At 45.6% G+C, this 24201-nt stretch overlaps 1 protein-coding gene across 2 annotated transcripts in view; it reads left to right on the forward strand.

Moving 5' to 3' along the window:
* Positions 1 to 24201, forward strand: part of ULK3 (unc-51 like kinase 3) — a 249596-nt gene that overhangs the window by 171527 nt on the left and 53868 nt on the right. For both annotated transcript variants that reach the window (XM_086959332.1, XM_086959333.1), the window contains exon 13: positions 3928 to 3968. In XM_086959332.1, coding sequence (XP_086815458.1) covers positions 3928 to 3968 — 41 coding nt within the window. The remainder of the gene's footprint in view (positions 1 to 3927; positions 3969 to 24201) is intronic.

A 24201-nucleotide genomic window follows, 5' to 3' on the forward strand; every position in this document is an offset into this window, starting at 1 on the left:
CAACTGAACAGGACACTCTACCCACTAGAACACCACTTGTGGGTACCCCCAGCGACAATAACGAGACAGGGGCACAGGGAGATACAAATGTTGCACCGAGGGAGGCTTTTTTAGAGGGGGGCAAAACATCCAACCACCCCCCCACGGAACAATCCCAGACAAAATCAAACGGACAAGGAGGGGACAAGGTTCAAAAAAAGCAAAGAAGCAGGAGGAATTAGTGATGAATATCTCTGACTATCAATTAAGCAAACAAGAACGGAAAGTGTTAAACAAAGGTATGTCATTCGTACCTACGTATACTACCAAACAATTGGAGACAGAGGTCTCTATATTCAAGTTCATGAGAAAACTCCGTCTGAGATGGTTCTTTCACACAATTGATCAAGAATCCACTACACCTACAGGAACACCTGTAACAGCACAGATGTTCAGACCCAAAAGCACATTCATGGCTCCTTTTTCACACAAGACTTTAGACTTATTTGAGACTCTAGTTAAGAAGGATATGGAAAAGGTTCCTATGACACGTAAAAGTCAAAACAATCTGACCAGACAGGAACAAATCACCTTACGCAAATTAGCAGAGAATGACACCCTCAAGATAGTACCTGCTGATAAAGGGGGCGCCCTGGTGGTGCTCAACAATACCTACTATCAGGAGAAGGTCAATCAGCATGTGACCGATGAGGACACCTACATTAAACTTGACGCGGACCCCACGGTTCGATTCCAATCCATTTTACAGATTATTCTTGAAAATGCGGCAAGCATGGGATGGATAGATGAGCAAACTCACAGATTTTTGACCACACAATTTCCGAAGAGACCCCACATATATATGGTGCCGAAAATGCATAAAAATCCAGTGGACCCACCATTCAGGCCCATTGTGGCGGGATGTGGCTCACTGCATGAACCGTTAGGGAAATTCCTAGATCATTACCTACAGCCACTAGTTCAGCAGTGGAGCACGTATATACAGGACACGACAGATTGCCTAAAAAGACTTCAGGAAGTCCACATCAGTTCAGAAGAGCACATATGGCTTTGCACAGTAGACATAACAGCATTGTACACCTCCATCCCCCACCAAGAGGGGTTGGAGGCGGTGGAATGAATGTTATTGAGACATGATTATGATGAGGGCACCAATGTATTTCTCCTAGAACTGCTTCACTTTTGCCTTTACCATGGGTATTTCCAATGGCAGGATAACTTTTACCTGCAGCGGACAGGAACCAGTATGGGTTTTACTGGGGCACCGACATTTGCCAATATATTTATGGCAAAATATGAGGAAGATAATATACTACAGAATCAGGAATGGAAACAACATTTGAAACTCTTCGTCAGGTTTATAGACGACATTCTAATAGTGTGGAAAGGTACCCATAACTCTCTAGAAAACTTCTGACAGAGTTGAATGGCAGACATGATCAGATCAAAATAACTTATTCCACACATGCAGAAACCATTAACTACCTTGACATCCTCATTGAGAAACATGGCTCAGAACTACACACAAGACTGTATAAAAAAACCCACTGACCGTAATAATGCATTGCATTATAGTAGTTTTCACACCATGTCCCTAAAGAACTATTTACCCTTCTCGCAGTTTCTGCGGGCTCGCAGAATCTGTTCACAAGAAACACAAGGAACACTAGAGATGGAGGTCATGACACAGGCTTATAAAGACAGAGGGTACCCAGAGGAGTTATTGCAGCAGGCTAAACTTAAGGCTAGATCTATCAGCAGGGAGACACTTTTAGTAAAAACCACTAAACCCACACTTCAAAGGGAGGTGTTTGTTATCAAACACTCTACAGCCAGTAGACTAATCAAGAAAAGCATATTAAAAAGATGGGAAGTGATTGAACAGGAATCGGATTTTAAGACAGTGTTTGTAGACAAACCTTTGTTGGCACATACGAGATCTAAAAATTTAAAGGAAACATTGAAACAAACTCAGACACAGACCAAAGTAGGTCAACATAGAGGCATGGTGAAATGTCACAATTGTGGACATTGTGGTAATGTGATGGTAGGGAATGTTTTTCAACACCCCCACACAGGCAAACAGATTCATCTCAGACATACGTCTGATTGTAACACTGAAATGGTAGTGTACGCCATCAAGTGTCCCTGCGGGTTAGTATATGTAGGGAAAACTACACGTAAGGTGAAGGTGCGAATCACAGAGCACAAAAGTATGATAAGAACTTGTAACGCCAAATCTAACCTGGCTACACATTGGAAAGAGCGACAACATACCATACCTCAGTTACGATACACTGTGTTAGAGAGTATAGACAAGAAGTCACATGCTGACACCAATCGACACCTGTCCCAAAGGGAAACATATTGGATCCGCCACTTGAATTCGCTTGAACCGCGTGGGCTTAATGATAAAATTGAATACATGTGTTTTTTGTAAATAAGTATGTACTGAACCACTATTTTCGTTGTTTTTTCATGTCTGTATCAATGTTTTTAATGTTGACAATGTATCATCTCGGTTAATGTGGCATGCAAAGATCGCCCCTACTGAACAATGTTACACCGCTGTCTATTATAAATGAATGTATAAATCTTTCTGTCATTACCTAATAGCATGTCTAGCCACCACCGATAGTTTATTTATGATTTCACTTGGAGTATAGGCATTTATATTCACTTATAGATGGCACCCGTCACCAGAACACAACACTAGTCCGTCATCTATGTTCAGCGCCCGTCATTTATGTTCAGTTCGGTTGAGTTTCACAACGGGTAGAACACGGAAGACAGCTTCCACGCCACACGACAGGATCAGAAGTCAGTCAGAGCCGATAAGTCAGGTAAGAGACTGCGGTAGCGTCTCAGATAACACAAGCACGCATAACGTTTTCGTGTAGCAGGGCGGGTTAGTAATGCAGTATTCGTTTGTTGGCAGAATTGTCCGTCTGGCGGCAGTACTGATTTTACGAGGCAGCCTGATACACGGTGACTTTGAGAATACTGGGCATTGGTAACGTCGGCAAGCCTTCAAGGTACGCTGCTTTATATTATTTGGCACAGTTGAGGTTTAGATAAGAGGTGAAAACACAGTGACAACATCTTTTCTTTTTTACAGTTTTTTCGTTAGTTCTTAGCGGCTAGTACACACATCGGTTAGACACTGGAGCATCAGAGCAGGTACGATTAGCATGTTTTTGACCAGCATGTGGTCGTGATGTAGCACAGGGTATAATGGTATGTTGGAGGTTACATAGTTTTAAGATCACGGAAAAACATAGACAGCAGCATGTGCACAGAGATGGTATCCTTCACATAAAAACTATATGAGTGTTTGCATGTACACGAGGTGGGGTCCTTAAATCCCCATGTAGAGTTTTGATCATTGTTTTATGTCAATTTTCAGTATTCCCCTGACGAAGGTATATAATACCGAAATGCATTGGGATGAACTGCCATAATGATGTTAAGAGGAATCACTGTACATGATGTAATGTACTAAAAGAAGACATCTAAAGCAAGAAAACAGTCATTAAAATATATGACACCGACGAGCATCTGAGTCATTTTGGTTTCTTGACAAGAATTACGTAACATATGGACAATTTGTTTTGATATATGTACAATTTGAAAAAGATGGAAACATATAGGAAGGAATTGTGTTTCTAAAAAAGCATCCCACGGGAGCCAGTGAAAAGTGCTTCGCTCTCAAACAGTCTTTGTTTGTTTTGCATGTTTTGTACTGACTAGGGCCAGTCAGTTTGAGCGAAAGCACCATACAATCAGTTGGATTAAAAGTACACATTTGGATTAAAAGTACACATTTGAATTATAGCTGACATAGGTGTGCAGAGTGCCATATCTCTTTGTAACATTGCTAGTAATGCCATTCTTTCATTTGTGATGTTTTTCCTTTTCTGTTTATAGCGGAGCCAGTAGGGAGGAGACGAGAGCTGCTCCATGTAGAGGTGAGTAGAGATGGGGCTTCCTGTAACAGTAATGGGCTTGCTCTGCTTTTAGTAAAAAAATAAAAATGAAATCAGATGTTATTAACTATTATCATAATAGATTGATAAGTAAGAGTAAGAAAATGAGTGGTGCACATATGAAGGCTCATGTATGTTTGTAACGAATATATATCTTGCAGTGTTCTGGGCTAGGCCACTAGGCTCTAACTAATATATTAATATATATATATATATATATATATATATATATATATATATATATATCATATATATATATCATATATATATATATAAACAAACGCATTCATCGGTTAAGTCAAGTTTACAACTACAATGAATCAATGTTTGTAAACGGATTTATGTGATTTTAGAACGTTATGGTTTTAAAATGTCGAACAAACTCCATCAGATATTTTTTACTATGTCTATGATGACGCTGTTGTAATTATTTTTGCACTGCCACTTTAAATAGCCGGATAACCCTCCATAGCGTGTCATGTGATCAAGGGCCGTTAGGCTTGAAACGCGTCATGGCGGAGGTACAGGGAAATGCACAATAAAAATATAGCACCTTCAAACTTCTGGGTCCGCTGTCGTCCTTTGGATTCTTCGTTTGATGACTTTTGCTGCATATATATATACTAGCAGCCCGTCCCGACGTTGTCCGGGTATGAATTGCTGCCGGCAAGTAGTATATTGTTTTGTAGGATTTCGTTTTGATAGCATTTCTTATCTGTGAATGGTCTGTGAAACGCTCCGGTCACAGTGCACTGCTGATGCACTTAAGAGTGCGCGTTCAGTAGTGTGTGAACTCGAGTTTCCCTACTTTATTTTTCCTTGCAATATTATATAGCGCGAACTCTAAAACATGGCATGAGCACAATTTACATTACAGAAGAACACATTCATTTGTGGTAGGCACGGGGACACAACGCAATTTGCCTGGAATCACAGGATGTTGAGCTGATGCCGAGATTCAAACGTAGCTCCCCAGCTCTAAAGTTCGCAATTCTAGAACTTGTGGCGGGAGGTGTGTCTAAAAGTGTTTGTCGGTGCTGGCCATCAATGAGAGAGACCTGTTCATTTTTCAAATCGGTGGTGAAAAAATATGAGTTTGTTGCTGAAGATGTGGGCCGCTGTGCCACCAATGTACTTACCGGGGAGGGTAAACACCCATTATTCCGCAACTTTCTTTCCTCATACCATCACTCCGCATACTTTCATTACGAAAGTACCATGACTCCGCAATGGCATTCATTTTATATGCTTTTACCACGCATACATTTACAACGAAATTCGTTGTAAATGCATGAATGGTAAAAGCATGTTTTTTTTTAATGTTTGGATAAGGTAAGTATGGGTATAGGGGTATATGTTTTGGGGTACTGAGGTATATGTTTTAGGGTGTTTGGGTATCTTAAGGGTTCAGATATAGTTTTGGGTTATGGGGTACCGGGGTAGTTTTAGGGTTTAGGGATAGGTATGGGTTTGGGGTACAGGGGTATATTTACGGTTCAGGGATAGGTTTGGGATATAGGGGTATTTTTAGGGTTCAGGGTTAGGTTTGGGTTTTAAGGGTACAGGGGTATTTTAAGGGTTCAGGGCTAGGTTTGGATTTTGGGGTACAGGGGTATTTTTAGGGTTCAGGGCAAGGTTTGGGTTTTGGGGTATAGGGATATTTTAGGGTTCAGGGGTAGGTTTGGGTTTTGAAGTACAGGGTTATTTTTAGGGTTCAGGGCTAGGTTTGGGTTTTGGGGGGTACAGGGGTATTTTTAGGGTTCAGGGGTAGGTTTGGGTTTTGGGGCACAGGGGTATTTTAGGGGTCAGGGGTAGGTTTGGATTTTGGGGTACAGTGGTATTTTTAGGGTTCAGGGCTAGGTTTGGGTTTTGGGGTACAGGGGTATTTTTAGGGTTCAGGGCTAGGCTTGGGGTAAAGGGTATTTTTAGGGTTTAGGGATAGGTTTGGGTTTTGGGGTACAGGGTATATTTATAGGGTTAAGATGGGTTAGTGTTTAAGGGTGTTGGGGTATTTTAAGGAGTAAGGGTGGGTTATAATTATGGGGTGCAGCGGTATTTAAAGGGAGCAGGGTGGGATTAGCACACTATATGAGACATGGCATGAAGGGCGGAACGTACCACACGCCCCCAGCGTTTGTCACGCCCCCAGCACACGCCCACAGCACAACGCAGACACGCCCACAAGGGACTACTTTGCTGGCACGGTTCTTTTACCTTTTAAATGTATATGGTGGGCGTCTGCATAGCCTATGTCCTTCTGCTGTAACTGCCCTTTCCAACGCTGTATTGGATGTTGTGATTGGTGCTGTGGTTCCTGAGATTACCCGCCTCAAAGGTTTGGGCTCTCTCTTTATTATATTTGTATGGATATATATCAAACCCTCTCGGCGAGAAGGAAATGAGCCGCACACAACTTGAGAGACCAGGTAGGTTTAATTGCATTTCTTTAAAAGCCTGCATGCATTTCGGTCTTCCTAGACCTTTTTCAAAGGGGGTGAGCCAGAAGCATATATACACCCACACACTCCAACTCCAACCGCCCGTTACTCCTTAAAAAAAACAGGTTTCAGCACACTCGGATTGATTTCATCAATATAATCCATAATACATTGGAACTATCGTGTACTCACCTGACAGTTATGGAGCTTTAAGGGGACACATTGGGAGTGAAGTTGCAGTATCTCTCGTGCCGCCTTCGAAAAAGGACGTCAGTCCGAAACGCGTCGGGCATGAATCTGCCTCTTGGTGTCTATCGACTGGAGTTGGTTTTTCCAATAAATCTCTTCAACCTGTGTGGGTGTACTTCACCTGGTGGTCGGGAGATATATACATATATTACTTACTGGCGGTCGCCAGTAGGTAGTTATTGTTAGGACCTATTTTCCATAGGAAATTTGCAACATTCTATTCCAAATAACTTTGGCACCGATTGACGAATCTTTGTAAAATTCTCAAAACATATGGCCCGCTCCAGTCCGATCCTATCCTGAAAGTTTCAGGGTGATTCGGCAAGCGGGGGCTGAGAAAAAAGGGGGGTCCAAAAACGTATTTTCCCCAAGCAATTTCCCATCGAGCTGTAGCCGTGTCTAAAGTTTCCTAACTGCTGAACGGAATTACTCCAAATTTGGCAAAAAGGTAGCCCTTGGTTCAGAAATATCCCCTTTTGTTAAATGGTGTAAATCCGTTCAGTAGTTCCTGAGAAATTCAAAGTGAAAAAAAGTTTCAATATCTATGGCCGCGCAGGATCCGCGCACCCTCCCGCTCACAAGCTTTATGGTAATTGGCTGTCAACACTCCAAACCAGGAAGTGTTGGCAGCCATCATGTGCCTCGGCAGAACCGAGGCACCAGAAATCAGTGAACAAAATGCGCAAAACACAAAAAGGGAGCCGGTAGAAACACATAGCTGGAGCTGGCCCTAGGGGGTGGTGGTCCATAGGGCCATGACAGGGCTCCAGGAGGGGCCCCCCTCACAACATTTCCAAACCCCCGGGGAAATGGTGGTCCCCGGGGCTGGGGGGTCCGTCACAGACCCCCATATTTTAATATTTAGAGCTCCGGGGAGGTGGCGGTCCCCGGGGCGTGTGGCGGGGCTCGAGCCCTTCCACACAGGTTTTTTTTGTTATTTTTTAATGCAACACAAGCCTCGGGAAGTGGCATTCTCCAGGGCTGCGGGGGGCTGCGTTGCCTCCCTCCTCAGGCCACTTATGGCCCCAGAGACCCCATCCCCCGGGGCCGGCCTATGTTTTTTGTATAAAAATTTTGGGGAGGGGTGCAGCGTGGCCAGCCTCCCGGGCCACTTGTAGCCCCGGGGACCCCATCACCGAGACTGGCCCTCTCCGTTGGGGACCGTGTGGGGTTCCCAATCCCACCACGGTCCCGCCGGCTTCCCGCGTCCCTCGGGAGCCGGCATTGCTGTTCCACATGGGGAGCTGTTAACATGCAGCTCCCCGTGTGGAAAACCAAAGCAGTTTGCTATGGCAGGGCTGGAGCCGTGAGGCTCCCACCCCGCCATAGCAAAGAGCAGTGTCCCGGGGGTGGGCACCCCGGGACATTGCAGGAGCCGGCCCTGGGGGGTGGCGGTCCCCAGGGCCATGACAGGGCTCCAGGAGGGGGGCCCCCACCCAACATTTCCAAAGCCCCGGGGAGGTAGTGGTCTCCGGGGCTGGGGGATCTGTCACAGACCCCCCTATTTTAATATTTAGAGCCCCAGGGAGATGGCGGTCCCTGGGGCGAGTGGGGGGCTCGAGCCCCCCCACACAGGTTTTTTTAAAAAAATGCAACACAAGCCCCGGGGGTTGGCGGTCCCCAGGGCTGCGGGGGGCTGAGCGCCCTCGCAAATATATTCTTAAAGCCCCGGGGGGTGGTGGTCCCCGGGGCATTGGGGGGGGGCTTTGAGCCCCCCACCCATGTATTTTTTAAGCCCCGGGGGAGTAGCGGTCCTCGGGGCGGGGGAGCTGTGAGCCCCCCCGCACAAATTCCTATAATGCCCCGGGGGTGGTGGTACCGGGGCTTGGGGGGCCCTTTGGGCGCCCATACCCATACACATATTACAAGTATGGACCCCCCCCCCAGTCCCCAATGGAAAGGGCCAGCCCTGGGGGAAGGGGTCCCCGGGGCTTCAAGTGGCCCGGGAGGGGGGACCAAGCTGCCCACCTCCCCAAATTTTCAATAAAATAAAAGGCCGGCCCCGGGGATGGGGTTCCCAGGGCCATAAGTGGCCTGAGGAGGGGGGCATTGCAGCCCCCCTCCAAACAATTTTTTTTTAAAAGGCTATGCCCCGGGGGATGGGGTCCCCGGGGGCAGATAAGGCCTCCAGAGGGCCACGAGGCTCCCTTACAAATTGTTTTTTTTTTTTTAATTAGGGGGTAAGACCTGGGGGATGGGGTCCCCAGGGCCAAAAATTAGGAAAAGAAGGGGGGCCACACAGCCCCCCTTCTTGAATAAAAACATGTTTAAAAATGACCGGCATGGCGCCGGAGGCCCCGTTGGGGAACTAATTCCCCTTGAATACTGAAGGTCCCTGGGGGCCAACTAGCCAACCAGTAACCTTCAGTATGCGCCAGGGAGCTGTGTTGGAGAGTTGTTCTGAGGCCACGCCTCTTTTTACACTTCTCTGCAACGCATCTCTGTGGCGCTTAATGGAGGTACCTGGTGGGCTAGTTGCACCCCAGGGACCCTCAGGATTCAAGGGGAGTTAATCTCCCAACTTAAAACGTGCCACAGGGCTTGTTTGCACAGTGGTGAAGGGAAGGGGCGTGCATGAGTTTCCATGTGTGCAAACACACCTTGTGGCATAGTTTAAGTTGAGGAATTAATTCTTCTTCAGTCCTGAGGGTCCATGGGGGCCAAGTAGCCCACCAGGTACCTCCAGTAAGAGCCACGGCATGTTTTAAATTGGGGAAATAATTCCCCTTCAATCCTGAGGGCCCCTGGGGGCCAACTAGCCCACCAGGTGCTTCCAGTAAGCGCCACTGCGCTGCGTTGCAGAGAGGTGGTCTAGGCCACGCCCCTTTTTACACCTTTCTGCAACGCAGCTCTGTGGCGCTTACTGGAGGTACCTAGTCGGCTAGTTGGACCCTAGGGACCCAAGGGATTGAAGGGGAATTATTTCCCCAACTTAAAACGTGCCACAGGGTGTGTTTACACAGTGGTGAAGGGAGGGGACGGGGCCTGAGGTGACGTGTGCAAACACGCCCTGTGGCGCATTTTAAGTTGGGGAATTAAGTCCCCTTTAATCCTGAGAGTCCCTGGGTCCAACTAGCCCGCCATGTACCTCCAGTAAGCACCACAGAGCTGCGTTGCAAAGAGGTGGTCCGAGGCCATACCCCATTTTACACCTCTCTGCATTGCAACTCTGTGGCACTTACTGGACATACCTGGTGGGTTAGTTGGCCCCCAGGGACCCTCAGGATTCAAGGGGACTTTATCCCCAAACTTAAACCGTCCACAGGGCGTGTTTGCACACATGTCACCTTAGGCCCCACCCCCTCCCTTCACCAGTGTGCAAACGCACCCTGTGGCAATGCGTAAGAGGTAGTTTTAATCCCCCTGCCCTATTATATACTAGGAGCTTACAGAGGAGGTCATGCTAATCAAAGGGATACCCAACGCATAGTGTTCCCTAGTGTATGTAGGTGTTTTCACTGTATTCTAAGTGACTTTTAGCATACCACTGGCTCTAGGTCTGGTTAGTCAGTCACTTAACACCAGTACCCGTCTGAAAAAGTTGTGGGCACAGAATGATTTTGTAACAAGGCCTCTTTTTGCTCCTCTGTTGGTTCTTTCTGCACATGGCTTGCTTCTTCGTGCACTTTTCTTCGTCTTTGAGGACTTCTGTTACTTCTTTCTGCATTTCTAGTGCTTCTTTCTGTGCGTTTTTCTTCTTTCTTCACATGTACTACCTCTGTAGGCTTAGTTAGAAACTAGCATTTAAAAATCCTTCGAAATTCACTTAAAAAACCATAAGTTTCAGGCATGTTATAGTTGGGAATTAGCATTTAAAAAACCTTAGAAATTCACTGAAAAAACCATAGGTTTCAGGCACGTTATAGTTGGAAATTAGTATTTAAAAAACCAAAGAAATTCACTGGAAAAACCACAGGTTTCAGGGGCGTTGTAGTTAGTTGGTCATTTCACTCGTACAAAACCATAAAAATTCCCCCGTTATAGTTAATTCTGCTAACTATAACTCGCGCGCCTGCAATGCACTGCTGATGACGTCACATATTACATCACTCATGACATGGTTAGTGACATCACTCATGACATCTATGATGACATCTCAAATGGGTGGGCGCGCAAGTTATAGTATCGAATCACTTTCAGCTATTTACCACTGTATCGCACATCAGACCACTAGATTCCATTTAATCATGCGCCTTGATTGTGTGCACCATCATAGAACTAAAAAGTATAGCACACCTTAATCTCCATTCTTGGATTTCAGCCCATATTACTGCAGCCCGACTCTCTTATGAACACTTTGATATAACTCCTTCCCCTAGACTAGGTGTGCATAAAAGGGTAATGTGCAAAGTGCAACAATGCAAACTCACTAATAGTAAAGTAGTGTGTGCGGAGCTGCCTTGTCGGACCCTAGATGGATACTCAATCTTGCTAATATTAACCACATGCGCGCTAGCGTTATTCTGGAGCTATGCTGAGATTTTAAAAAACCCATTGTTCATGACGAGCTGGGCTCGTCATCAGTGTTTGAGGAGGCTACACCATGACGAGCCCAGCTCGTCATGAGCCTGGAAGGGGTTAAAGTGTTGTATGCTTTGTTAAAGTATTCCTCCCTTTGAAGGGCAAGTTCCCCAAAGTGCAATGTGCTTGTTGTCCGTGTCTCCCCCTCATTACCTCAATCCACTTAATATAAAGTTCCCTATGCTCAAAGTTAAAAACCATAACTACAATTGATCATATATACTATACAAAACGGATTACAGGCTCAGTTCAATTGAATAGAAAATTAATTATAAATGCACATGCAGGTCTTCATCAATATTGAGACCTATATGGACCTTCGTATGGAACCTTAAAATGTGTTTTTATTCTAATTGCCTTAGGCACCGTTCCCTATTGCGGGCTGATACTTGATCTGTCACAAAGTACTGTAAATTATGCAGACTACTATTGTGTACTTGCTCAAAATTTCTTGCTACCGGATAAGCGGAGTCCTTATTAACAATTGCCCTGATGTGTTGTAGTATCCTCATATGGACACTTAAAATTGTATTGCCTATGTTTTAAGGTGAGAAAAATTAACTAGGGCCTAACAGTCCTAGACAGAGAGTGCACTACCTGTAGCACTCATGAATGAGTGTATCGTCAATTTATACATCAAACTTAGTACAGTTTAACAGTCTTTTAAGAGTACTCAGCGTAAACAAAATAATTCAATACATCTGAGAATCAACATTAGACAATAACTTTGTCCGTCTTTCTTCTCAATGCTTTTATTCCGAAGCAGAATTCATAACTCATATAAAACTTCAATGTGCGAAGTGCAACTTCTTGACAATCATGAAGAAAATCACTCCCAATGCATTTCGGGTGTATTCAACACCCTTCGTCAGGTCCTATCAACAACAAAACGTATATATTTTAAATATTTATTGCATCGTCTCGCATTATCCGGGAACGAAGAATACTAAATCTTGATGAATAGAACAGTAATTGTGTGAGTCATCCTAGTGTTCTAGGATGTGGCTATTTATTTCTCAGTGGCACCATAAGGATGACTCGCACAACTACTTTTAGCTGCTGACTTAAGGGTTGTATTCTAGTGGCCAATATCTTAGCTAAGATCTTAGCGTTGGTATTAATGCATGAGTGAGGTCTATATGAGTCACATTGGTCAGGAGCTTTATCTGGTTTTAAGGAGTGTTATAAACAAGGCTTCTCGTACGGTTGGAGAGAGTACACCCTGCTCGTAGGTCTTTGTATACATCATGAGAAGATGTGGAACTAGGATGTCACTGTATTCTTTTTTTAAATTAGCCTGGTAACCTGTCCGTACGGGGGCTTTCACATTTGGCAAGGACTTTATCACTTCCTTAACTTCATCGGCTGTTATGAGTATTCCATTTGTGTATCGGACAGCCACGCTAAGGCCACGTCCTCCAGGTGTTCTGTCATTTCGCTTTCTATGACCGTTTGTCCTGAAGTGTAGAGCTATGTGTAGTAGTCCGTGAACACCCTTGCAATAGCAGGTGTATTATAATGCTCCATGCTGTGGGCATCCTCTATCTTCACTATGTGCGTTGGGGTGCGAATGTGCTGTAGCCTTGCTGCAAGCATTTGTCATGGGTGGCCCCCTTCCCCATATCTGTGCACTGTGTTTCTGCGTGATAAAAACCTGACCTTGCTTTCTGCGGCCTCCTGGTAGTGAGACATTTTCTCCCTAATTTTGGCCATCGGCGTAGCATCCGATGTTTTCTCATGTTCTCTTTCCAGTATCTGGATTGATGTTTCTAGCTGAATAAGCTATTGGCAGATGTCCTTCAATATGCCATTTTGTTTACTTCTGCATAATCCTCGCTCTGTCACCTTGAAGGCTTCCCATAGTGGTAGCATACTTGTGACTAATCCTGTGTTGTATTCAAAGTATTCCTTAACAGCCTGCCGCACCTCAGCTTTGAAAACATGGTCTTACCGCGCTGGTGTTGGAAAGCGCCAAGTAAATTGTCTAGGTGTGTGCGTGGGGAAATGCAATACCAAACATACAGGGGCATGATCAGAGAGGGTTTTGGCAGGTGCTCCACAGTCCGCATCCACGTGCTGACTTCCCGAGAAGCCAGCCAGAAATCTATCTTGGACCATTTAACTCCTTCCATGCTCATGACGAGCTCAGCTCGTCATGCAGCACAGTGCTCCTGTGCTCATGACGAGCTGAGCTGAGAGTCCGTGATTTAGTCGAGCAACATGAATGGAGTGGTTTTCTTGACCATCTGTAATACCCCTCTAGCATATGTCGAATATTAGGATGCAAATCGAATGGATGCCCATCTAGGCCCACATTTAGTAATGCCTGTGCCGCCAGCTGCGTTTCTTACAGATATGCTACTTCTACTCCGTGTCTTTCTAAATAGGCCAGTATCTGTCTGACCTTTCACAGATTGTTTAGGCCTCTTGCATTCCAGGTGAGTAGGGTCAGTGGTCTACTAGTTGGTGCCATTACACACCTTATTTATGAATAACTATTGGTATGAAGAGGTTTGTATGGTGAAGATGGACAATGGCTCAAGTGTAACATATTGTTTGGTGGTTATATGAACCGTTCTCAACCCCAACGGTTCACTGCCTCCTCCCACTCGGATACCTCCGTTGTATCAGCGTCATGCCCCTCCCGTAACTCAGTTCCCCAAACTCCCCCTCCTCCACCCCTTTACAGTTGTAGATACAGGTTGTGACATACAAATGGGGGCGATAGCGGCCCGCTGGACATCTCTGTGTTGTTACACAGCGGGAGGGCTGCTTGACCAATAGCTTCAGTGTGCCAATAGCACATGTCCTCACATAATTTATACTTGTCTTTCCCGGGCTGGGCACAGTGGTCTGACTCAGGTCTTTTTCTCACATGTTAGGAGATATTACTCCTTGTCTGTATTAATAGTTTTCCGTTCTGGTGTTTTAGAGTTGGACAGCCTGCAGTTGATTATACCTTGCTATGATATTCGGTTTAGTTTGACGGTTTTACCCTTGGTCATCCAAACCTGAGGTGCAGCTTGAGTCCTTCTCTCCTCACCTGGGTGATTTCCACTAGTTGTTCACTTTGGTCTTTTGTTGTAAAAATTGCTGCGCATTCAGAGGGTCTCCGAATATCCTTGAACTACAGTTTATGGTAATTGTAATCCTGGCTAGGTATAACATCGCATAAGCAACGTTCATTTCTTGTAGCTTTCTCTTTATTGGTGCAAACTTTTTCCGTACGTCCTGGACTTTTGCTGTAAAATCAGGATATATGGAGACTTCCATACCTTCATAGCATCTCTGTCCCTGTAATTCAGGAGCCTTGCAATGATGTGCCGGGGTCTTGCTCCAAGCGGTGGCTGCAGTGCCAGCGATCTATGCGCCCTCTCCAACACAAATAAATTGGAGAAGTTCTCAGCTCCTATCAATTCCATCAGTAGTTTTTCCACAAAGTGCTCACTGTTGCCTGTGTTAGTGGTCTCTACAATTCCAAGTATACTGAGGTTATTTTTCCTAGAGTGTGCCTCTAAATGTTCTGCCTTTGTCTGAATCACTTCCAGTGCCTTTTCCAATTTTCGCAGAGTCTCCGCTGCAGCATTTTGGGCATCTTCCGTGTCGGATACTCTGCGTTCCACCATATCTTGGCATCCCGCGTGCTCTTCCATCCTTTCTGATAGTCTGTCACACAGTATGTTAGGGCTGCGATCTTCCCATCAAAGGTGGTTAATGTGGTCTGCCTTGCTGTTAATATTTGGCGTAGCTCTCCTCCGGACTCTGGTTCCGGGGCGGTTCTTCTGGGTCTTCCTGTTCCGCTACACGGCCACTTCCGGTTCCTTGGTGGTCAAACTGTAGCGTTGCCTGTATTTTATCCACTTTCCCCATCTCTGTGGTAGGACAATACAGTGCAAAAGTGAATGTGGATAGCAATTTTTCAGCACCCAAGCTCGAGATCCCAGCAAGACAGAGCTGATGTCACACAGGTGAGTTAATGGACTACTGATTATGGAGCGCTGCAACTGGGGGTGGTGGCGGGCAGTGACCAACTAGCCTGAACCCTACCCCGCGGCTGCCCTACTGCTCTAGGTTAACCTGTTGTTTTGTGTCTTCTATGTAGTATCTTTTATGGCACAGTAACGGTTTAGTTTGTCCCACAGTGCCCACGTTATGCTGGGTATTTGCCTTGTAATAATGCCAAGTACACCTCCATTGAACTACCAGGGCCACAAGTAAGATCTGTTCGTAAGCATCGCACCGTCCAGCTTAACTGCATAGGCCGTTGTCGCTCAGCCGACTTCACTGTATCACAGGACCAGAATGTGGCGCGTTACTGCCGCACGAGGCTCAGAGAGGACACCCTATGTCCGTGGTTCCCAAAGTGTGCGCCGGGGCACCCCGGTGCGCCGCTATTAGGTGCCATGGGCGATGCGCTCACGATGTGGGAAAGTGCATTTTTTGTCAGCTGTAGTGCAATTTACATTCCCCCTGCATAATCTCGGAACATGGTTTAGCCCGAGAGTACTGGCGTGATACGTGCATACACATCTCAATTGTATACGCAGCTCTGATCGTTTCAGGTGCGTTGTTGCTGTCCGCCGTGCCTCATGGGAGCCTCTCCTTCATAAGGTTAGTTACAGTTAGTTGTGCTCCGTTTTGTTTTTGACAGTGACTTTGACCCAGTCTGTGGAGCCCGCCTTTGCACAGTAGAATTATTAATCAAGTACCATGCTGATCCGCCGAAGATCAGCATGGTACTTGAATAATAATTTCACTGTGAAAAGGCGGGCTACACGGACCGAGTCAAAGTTTACACACAAAAAGCGCAAATCGTACTTTTGAAGTAGACTGGGACAATTAGTAAAGTCTTTACAACTCTTCACCATGGGTCTTGGGGCTTCAGATAAAAACAAGCATTTACAATGCAATGGTCTCAGTCACTTAAAGTTAGAGCTATTGGCATTGCTCATGACATTATTTTTATTTATGTTTTTGTTTTTAAAACATAAATAAATGGCATTGTCATTTACAATGCCAATACCAGGGCAGGAGAGCCAGCACAGCCAACGAGGGGGCAGAACAGCAAGCACAACCAACTAGGGGGCAGGACAGCAAGCACAAGCAACGAGGGGGCAGGAGAGCAAGCACGAGCAACGAGGGGGGCAGGACAGCAAGCACGAGCAACGAGGGGGCAGGACAGCAAGCACAAGAAACAGGGGGCAGGGGAGCAAGCACAAGCAACAAGGGGGCAGGAGAGCAAGCACAAGCAACGAGGGGGCAGGAGAGCAAGCACAAGCAACGAGGGGGAAGGAGAGCTAGCACAAGCAAGCACAAGCAACGTGTATTCTTGTGGTTGGAGTGTTTGCCATTTATTGCAGTATTATCCTTGTACCTGTGTTTGGTATTCTTTTGTAACATGCACACGCCACTTTTCTCTTGTAACACACTGTTTGCTACCGCTCACATTTTGTTTGCTTTTGATACTTGCACAAGTGCCACCATTGCCTACGTAACGTTTGTTCTTGTGCCTGCGTGTCTAGCCTATATTGCAGTATATTACCTCTAATTGTATTTTGTTTTCTCTTGTAACCTGCAGACTTGTCATTCTTTCCTCCTGTAATGCATTGTTTGCTACCTCATGTATTTTGTTTGCTCACAATTGTCACTTTTACCTCATGTAACTTAACGTCTGCTTTTGTAATTTGTTCACTTGTAATTTTCTGTTCCTATTGTGAAGCGCTCTGACGCCTTCGGGTAAAGTCTGCGCTATATAAAAACGCATAAATAAATAAAATAAATAAAATTAAAAGCAAGCACAACCAACGAGGGGGCAAGATCACTCACCGGAGGACTTGGCAGCTTCTCTACTTCTTCCGGTGGTGTAAGAAGAGCCCCGGACGATGATTAACCTAGCGGAAGAAGCTGATTTACTAGGTCTTTCCTTTACTGAAAAACATGGCTCTCTCTGGTTGAATGTACGCTGTACTTATAATCTTTCTTTCTGTCTCTAATTTACACGAGTGCCGTTGGTCTCTATCCCTTCTAGCGTCCAACTTGGCAATCCGCTGCTTTGAGTCTTATACTGCTGAAAATTATGTAAGGTGGCTGATTTGACTGATAAACCCATTGTAGAAATCTCTGTGCATCGTGAAGGTCACTGGTTCGAACCCAGTGGACCCACTCAGCCTTTTATCCTTTTGAGGTTGATAAAATGTGCATTGTTTAGCTGGTGTAGAAGTAACACCTGTTATCGAAGCCTATTATATATTATATTATATAATGCCTCCTTATTAGTAATAATCATAATAATTCGGTATTATATAATAATAATCCATACTAATATAATAAAGAGAGAGCGCAAACCTTTGAGGCGGGTAATCTCAGGAACCACAGCACCAATCACAACACCCAATACAGCGTTGGAAAGGGCAGTTGCAGCAGAAGGACATAGGCTATGCAGACGCCCACCATATACATTTAAAAGGTAAAAGAACCGTGCTAGCAAAGTAGTCCCTTGTGGGCGTGTCTGCGTTGTGCTGTGGGCGTGTGCTGGGGGCGTGACAAACGCTGGTGGCGTGTGGTACGTTCCGCCCTTCATGCCATGTCTCATATCGTGTGCTAATCCCACCCTGCTCCCTTTAAATGCCCCTGCACCCCATAATTATAACCCACCCTTACCCCTTAAAATACCCCAACACCCTTAAACTCTAACCCATCTTAACCCTATAAATATATATACCCTGTACCCCAAAACCCAAACCTATCCCTAAACCCTAAAAATACCCCTCTACCCCAAACCTAGCCCTGAACCCTATAAATACCCCTGTACCTCAAACCCACCCCTGAACCCTAAAAATACCCCTGTACCCCAAAACCCAAACCTAGCCCTGAACCCTAAAAATACCACTGTACCCCAAAATCCAAACCTTCCCCTGAACCCTAAAATACCCCTGTACCCCAAAACCAAAACCTAGCCTTGAACCCTTAAAATACCCCTGTACCCCAAAACCCAAACCTACCCCTGAACCCTAAAAATAACACTGTACCCCCCAAAACCCAAACCTACCCCTGAACCCTAAAATATCCCTGTACCCCAAAACCTAGCCCTGAACCCTAAAAATACCCCTGTACCCCAAAATCAAACCTAGCCCAGAACCCTTAAAATACCCTTGTACCCTTAAAACCCAAACCTACCCCTGAACCCTAAAAATACACCTATATCCCAAAATCTGAACCTATCCCTGAACCGTAAAAATACCCCTGTACCCCAAAACCCATACCTATCCCTAAACCCTAAAACTACTCCTGTTCCCCATAACCCAAAACTATACCCGAACACCCTAAAACATATACCTCAGTACCCCAAAACATATACCCCTTTACCCATACTTACCTTATCCAAACATTTAAAAAAAACATGCATTTACAACGAATTTCGTTGTAAATGTATGCGTGGTAAAAGCATATAAAATGAATGCCATTGCGGAGTCATGGTACTTTTGTAATGAAAGTATGCGGAGTGATGGTATGAGGAAAGAAAGTTGCAGAATAATGGGTGTTTACCCTCCCCGGTAAGTACATTGGTGGCACGGCAGCCCACATCTCCAGCAACAAACTCATATTTTTTCACTACCCATTTGAAAAATGCACAGGTCTCTCTCATTGATGGCCAGCTCCGACATACAATGTTACACACACCTCCCGCCACAAGTTCTAGAATTGCGAACTTTAGAGCTGGGGAGCTACGTTCGAATCTCGGAATCAGCTCAACATCCTGTGATTCCAGGCAAATCGCTTGGTCTCCCCGTGCCTACCACAAATGAATGTGTTCTTCTGTAATGTAAATTGTGCTCATGCCATGTTTTAGAGTTCGCGCTATATAATATTGCAAGGAAAAATAAAGTAGGGAAACTCGAGTTCACACACTACTGAACGCGCACTCTTAAGTGCATCAGCAGTGCACTGTGAATCGGAGCGTTTCACAGGCCTGTCACAGATAAGAAATGCTATCAAAACGAAATACTACAAAGCAATATACTACTTGCCGGCAGCAATTCATACCCGGACAACGTCGGGACGGGCTGCTAGTAATAATAATAATAGCGTATTGTTAGAAAGGGGGGGTCTCTAGTTGGCACTGGCTGGCGCCACTGTCCAAATAGGGACCCTTCCTCTTAAGTCAGGGCAAGTGGGTCACCCCGTTCGATAATCCCTGCGCAACCCTGTGGTAACGTAACACGAGCAGTTAGGCCTATCTCAGAGACAGTGTGTGAAGCTTTTATGACCATGTGGAACAAGGCAGTAATGACACCACAAAAGGACACAAGTCCGGTAGGTATAGAAAAATAATATCTTTATCTAACAGTTTAACTCCGCTCTCAAAGCGCTTCAACAATAACAATTCATGTCAACCTGTAGGGACTCAATGAAAAGACAACGTTATCGGCCAAAGCGTAACACTGACTGAGTTCAGGGACGGGGCCTATGCGACCCGTTGCGCACCAGGTACCTGTCATTGAAAGGGGGGACAGCACACAGCTTCTCAAAGAAGCGAAGACGGTGACAGGCGGACTCCCAGCGACCACAATACAGGGCGGCAGAGGTCCGCAGCGTGCACCCACACTGACTCGGGCACTCGGGGACAGGTGGGCTCTTCGCAGTAGGAGCATGTGGCTGCGGCAGCCCGGGTTGGGGGAGGCAAGGACTCTCGTTGTGTCACTCTGTGGTGGGCGCCCTCAGCAGCAGTAGCTCTCCCATAGCTGCTGCGGCCCACAGGACAATTCTGGAGGGGATGCAAGTTGCCAAAGGTGCTCAGCGGCTACAGCTCTCTCTCCGCTGCGGTGGCCCGCTGGACAATTCCAAAGGAGGATGCAACAGTGTCAAGGGTGCGGGCGCTCAGCAGCTACAGCTCTCTCTCAGCTGCGGCGGCCCGTGGAACAATTCCAAAGGGGGATGCAAAAGTGTCAAGGGTGCGGACGTTCAGCGGCTATAGCTCTCCTCTGGCTGCGGCGGCCCACACGACAAAGCACGATGATGCACAGTAACAATGACTGGTGGGCGCTCAGCGGCTATAGCTCTCCTCTGGCTGCCGCGGCCCACGGGACAAATCACGATGGTGCACAGTAGCAAATAGCATGGGCACTCAGCGGCTACAGCTCTGTCTCTGCTGCGGCGGCCCACGGGACAAATCACAAAGGTGTACAGTAGCAAAAGACGTGGGCACTCAGTGGCTACATCTCTCTCTCTGCTGCAGTGGCCCACGGGACAAATCACGATGCTGCACAGAAGCAAATGGTGTGGGCACTCAGTGGCTACAGCTCTCTCTCGGCTGCGGCGGCCCACGGGACAAGTCCCGATGGCGCAGGTTCTGGCAGCTCTCAGCGGTGGCAACTCTCCCTCAGGTGCATCGGCCCACACTGATCCTGCAGAAGGTTGGAAGGTGCAGATTTAGGCGGGCTCTCCGCAGTGGCTTTTGTTTTAGCTGTGCGTCCCGTACAGGTTTAGCCAAGAAAGGTTCAGAGTTAGGCGGGCGCTCAGCGGCGGCAGTTCCCTCTGAGCTGCAGTGGCCCACACAGATTCAGCAAGGAGAAAGGTTCAAAGGTTTAGAATTAGGCGGGCGCTCAGCGGCAGCAGTTCTCTCTGAGCTGCAGCGGCCCACACAAGTTCAGCACATGTTTCAGAAGAGGCCCAGTCCGCGGCCCTTACAGTAGAACTAGAGGCACCGGATAACTTGACGGGGGCCTCACCTGCAAGCGGAACTCCCCGCACTGGAATTCTAACGGCCGACTTGGTGAAGTCTAATGTCCCTGAGACTTCGGCAGTAGGCTCCCTCGATTTGGACCCTCTGGTAGTTTCTTCGGCAAGATGGGTTAAAGTTGCAAAGTCCTTTTCTCTGCAATGAAAAAAAGCACTTGGACAGAGTCTCGTCTAGACATCCAGAAGGAACACACTTTGCAAAAGTTCCAGCGCAGCATTTTATACCTAGTAAGTCTTTGTTCTCTAAGGTTGCAAATCACTGATTCCAGTCAGAATCACATCAGTGGGGTCAGGGAGCACTTGGTTTTCGAGACAAAATCCTGCCCTTTCATAATGAGGGGGTCTGCTATCAGACACCCAGTGGGAGGTGGACCCATCATTCACCTTGCCAGGCACGTCCCTGCTTGGATCAAAGAGTCACCCCTCCCTGCGCTTGGAATACCGATCTCACTCTCTCCAGCCAGGTCTGACCCAGCTGCCCTGCTGCTCCAAAACCAGACGGCCAATACGCCTACTCGCTACAGCCCGCAGAAAAGTGACCACGTTTTCAGGAAAGGCATTTCACAACATATAATACCTAAACAGTCCTCACTAAAAGGTGGCCCTTGCTGGCCTGATTATAAATATATTAACCTCATAGTTCCTATTGGGTTCCTAGGCCCAGATAGGGTGATAGAAAGTAATCCTTAACAAAACATGCTATACTAATGGAAGCGTCAGTTAACCTCATTCACAGTATCATTTATATACATAGAGCATTAGTGCTGTGGCACTGAGTAGCAGTGGCACTGCGCCCAGAACATCTATATCCATCCAACGTACAGGACAGTAAGAGTAGTAGGGGAAGGGAGACCTACACCAATGATGCCAGGTCTAACACATATTCTACTATTTGCCCGGTTTATAGATGATAATAGATGTTAGTTATAATAATGGGTGTTTAAAATAATAATAGGTGTTAATAATCCTAATATTGGTAATGAGGCATTATGTATCCTAAAGTCTACATTAAAAATTACATTGTGACATTGACTCGCCTAGATGTCCATAGACTAAGCTCATTTGCTATGGTCCATAATCACACAAACATGAGAAGTGTTCTTAAGTGACTCTTTCAGGAAAGAAGTAATAATTAGTGAAAAGGTTGCCACTAATCTATTCAGTATGTAGGATGGAAAAGGCCACCTATCACTGGTAAGACCACCACTATTAGTCAACCGCCACCTACGATTGAAAATCACTTGGAATGAGTGTATGCTATTTACGCCTTTATTTAAATGTATGTGCAATCACACTACAATCAAAGGGAGTAAATCCTGAATTATCATCTATTCACCCAGGTTTATGTTATTCAAGTTCACAGGTAGCAAGTGGGTTCTGTTCTATGGGATTGGGTAAACCCGGTCCTGTCCGCTCCTGTTCAGTGAAACCATTTCCTTACTTCTAATTGTGGTGAACCTAGCCCTATCCTGTCCTGTTCAGCCTAGCCATTGCTTTACTTCTTGTTTGTGTGACCCCAGTCATACCCCTTCCTGTTTGGTGGAGCCATTTCCTTACTTCTTGTTTGGGAGAACTCAGTACAGTCCCCTCCTGTTCGGCGGAGCTATTGCCTTACTTCTTGTTTGTGTGACCCCAGTCATATCCCTTCCTGTTTGGTGGGACCATTTTCTTACTTCTTGTTTGGCTGACATTGCTTTGTCCCCTCCTGTTCAGCGGAGCCATACCCTTACTTCTTGCTAAGGTGACCCCAGTCCTATCCCTCCTGTTAGGGGGAGCCATTTCCTTACTTCTTGTTCTTGTGACCCCAGTCCTATCTGCTCTTGCGTGATGAAACCATTCCCTTCTCATTTGGTTTAACCCAGTCCCGTCTTCTCTTGTGTAACGGAACCATTCCCTTAATTCTTGTTTGGGTAAACCCAGTCTAATCCTCTTCTATTTTATGGAACAATTCCCTTGCTTCACTTTTGGGTAGAGCAGCAGATCTTTCACGGTACTGCGCCCACCCTGTGAAACAGCCTACCCCTTCAGTTCTGCTTAATGTCCAACCATGTCTGCTTTGGAAAACCTTTTTAAACTGTGACTTTTTCTGGTGATAGGGATGCTGCTGTATATTTATCAAACGCCTTAATCGAATATTATACCAAAACATCATGTAGTCAGCATCTTAAAAAAGATAAGAACAGGGAAAATATTAATTCCTATAAGCCTCCTTAACTTTGATTATAATATTTTTACAAAACTGCTTGCTAATTAGTTAAATAGGATCGGTGGCTCAATTATTCACCAGGATCAAAGTGGTTTTGCCGCAGGCAATCAACTTTCCTCAAACACAAAGTTTTTTGGGGGGTCAAAAAATACAAAGTTTTTAATAGCTCTCGACTACCTCACCCAGAACAAAATAGAGGCACAGGTGTTCTTTTTAGACGCGAGAAAGCTTTTGATCTGGTGTCCAGAGAAAGCCTTTTTTTAGTTTTCGCCAGATTTGGGTTCCCGGAAAAGTTTATACATACAGTGAAATATCTATATAAGGACGCTTCGGCACAAATAATTATCAACTCTAGGAATGTAAGTAGCTGTAGAGTAAATAGGGGTATATGACAGGGGTGTCCTCCATCAGCAATTCTTTTTGCCCTGTTTATAGAACCCTTGGCAATAACCATTAGACAAAAAACAGCTCCACTGCAAGGTATGTCTAATATAAAATTATATGCCAATGATATCGTCCTGTTCCTTAAACCCAGGGAAAACGTTCAACAGGACATTTTCACAATTTTTACGGAATTTCAAGCACTGGGTGGGTACAAAATAATTAATGCTAAAACGGAAATTTTACTTTGCAATTATTTAGAACACACATTATCAGAACCTCAGGTATTATACAACTCTAGGCCTAAGAGATATCTAGGAATATTTGTGTCTGAAACTGTTAATGACCTTTACATATTAAATTATGTTCCCCTAGTGCAAAAAGTTAAGCTCTTATTTGCAAAATGGAACCAACTCAGCATCTCAATAATTGGACGCATAGCACTGATACGAAGGTCGATTTTACCATTATTTAATTTTCTATTCTCAGCAATCCCTTACGCATTACAAATGTCATTTTTTAAGAATTAGATGGGTTATTCTCATCCTTTATATGGGCCAACAAGATACCACGATTAGCACTAGCCACTTTAAGCAATTTATCTAAGGAAGGAGGGTTGGCTCTCCCTCATTTGAGGGAATATTACTATGCAAATTTTGCACATAATACATATAATTTTTTT

Source organism: Lissotriton vulgaris, chromosome 2_2 (genome assembly GCF_964263255.1).
Source record: "Lissotriton vulgaris chromosome 2_2, aLisVul1.2, whole genome shotgun sequence".
Taxonomy (NCBI): Eukaryota; Metazoa; Chordata; class Amphibia; order Caudata; family Salamandridae; genus Lissotriton; species Lissotriton vulgaris.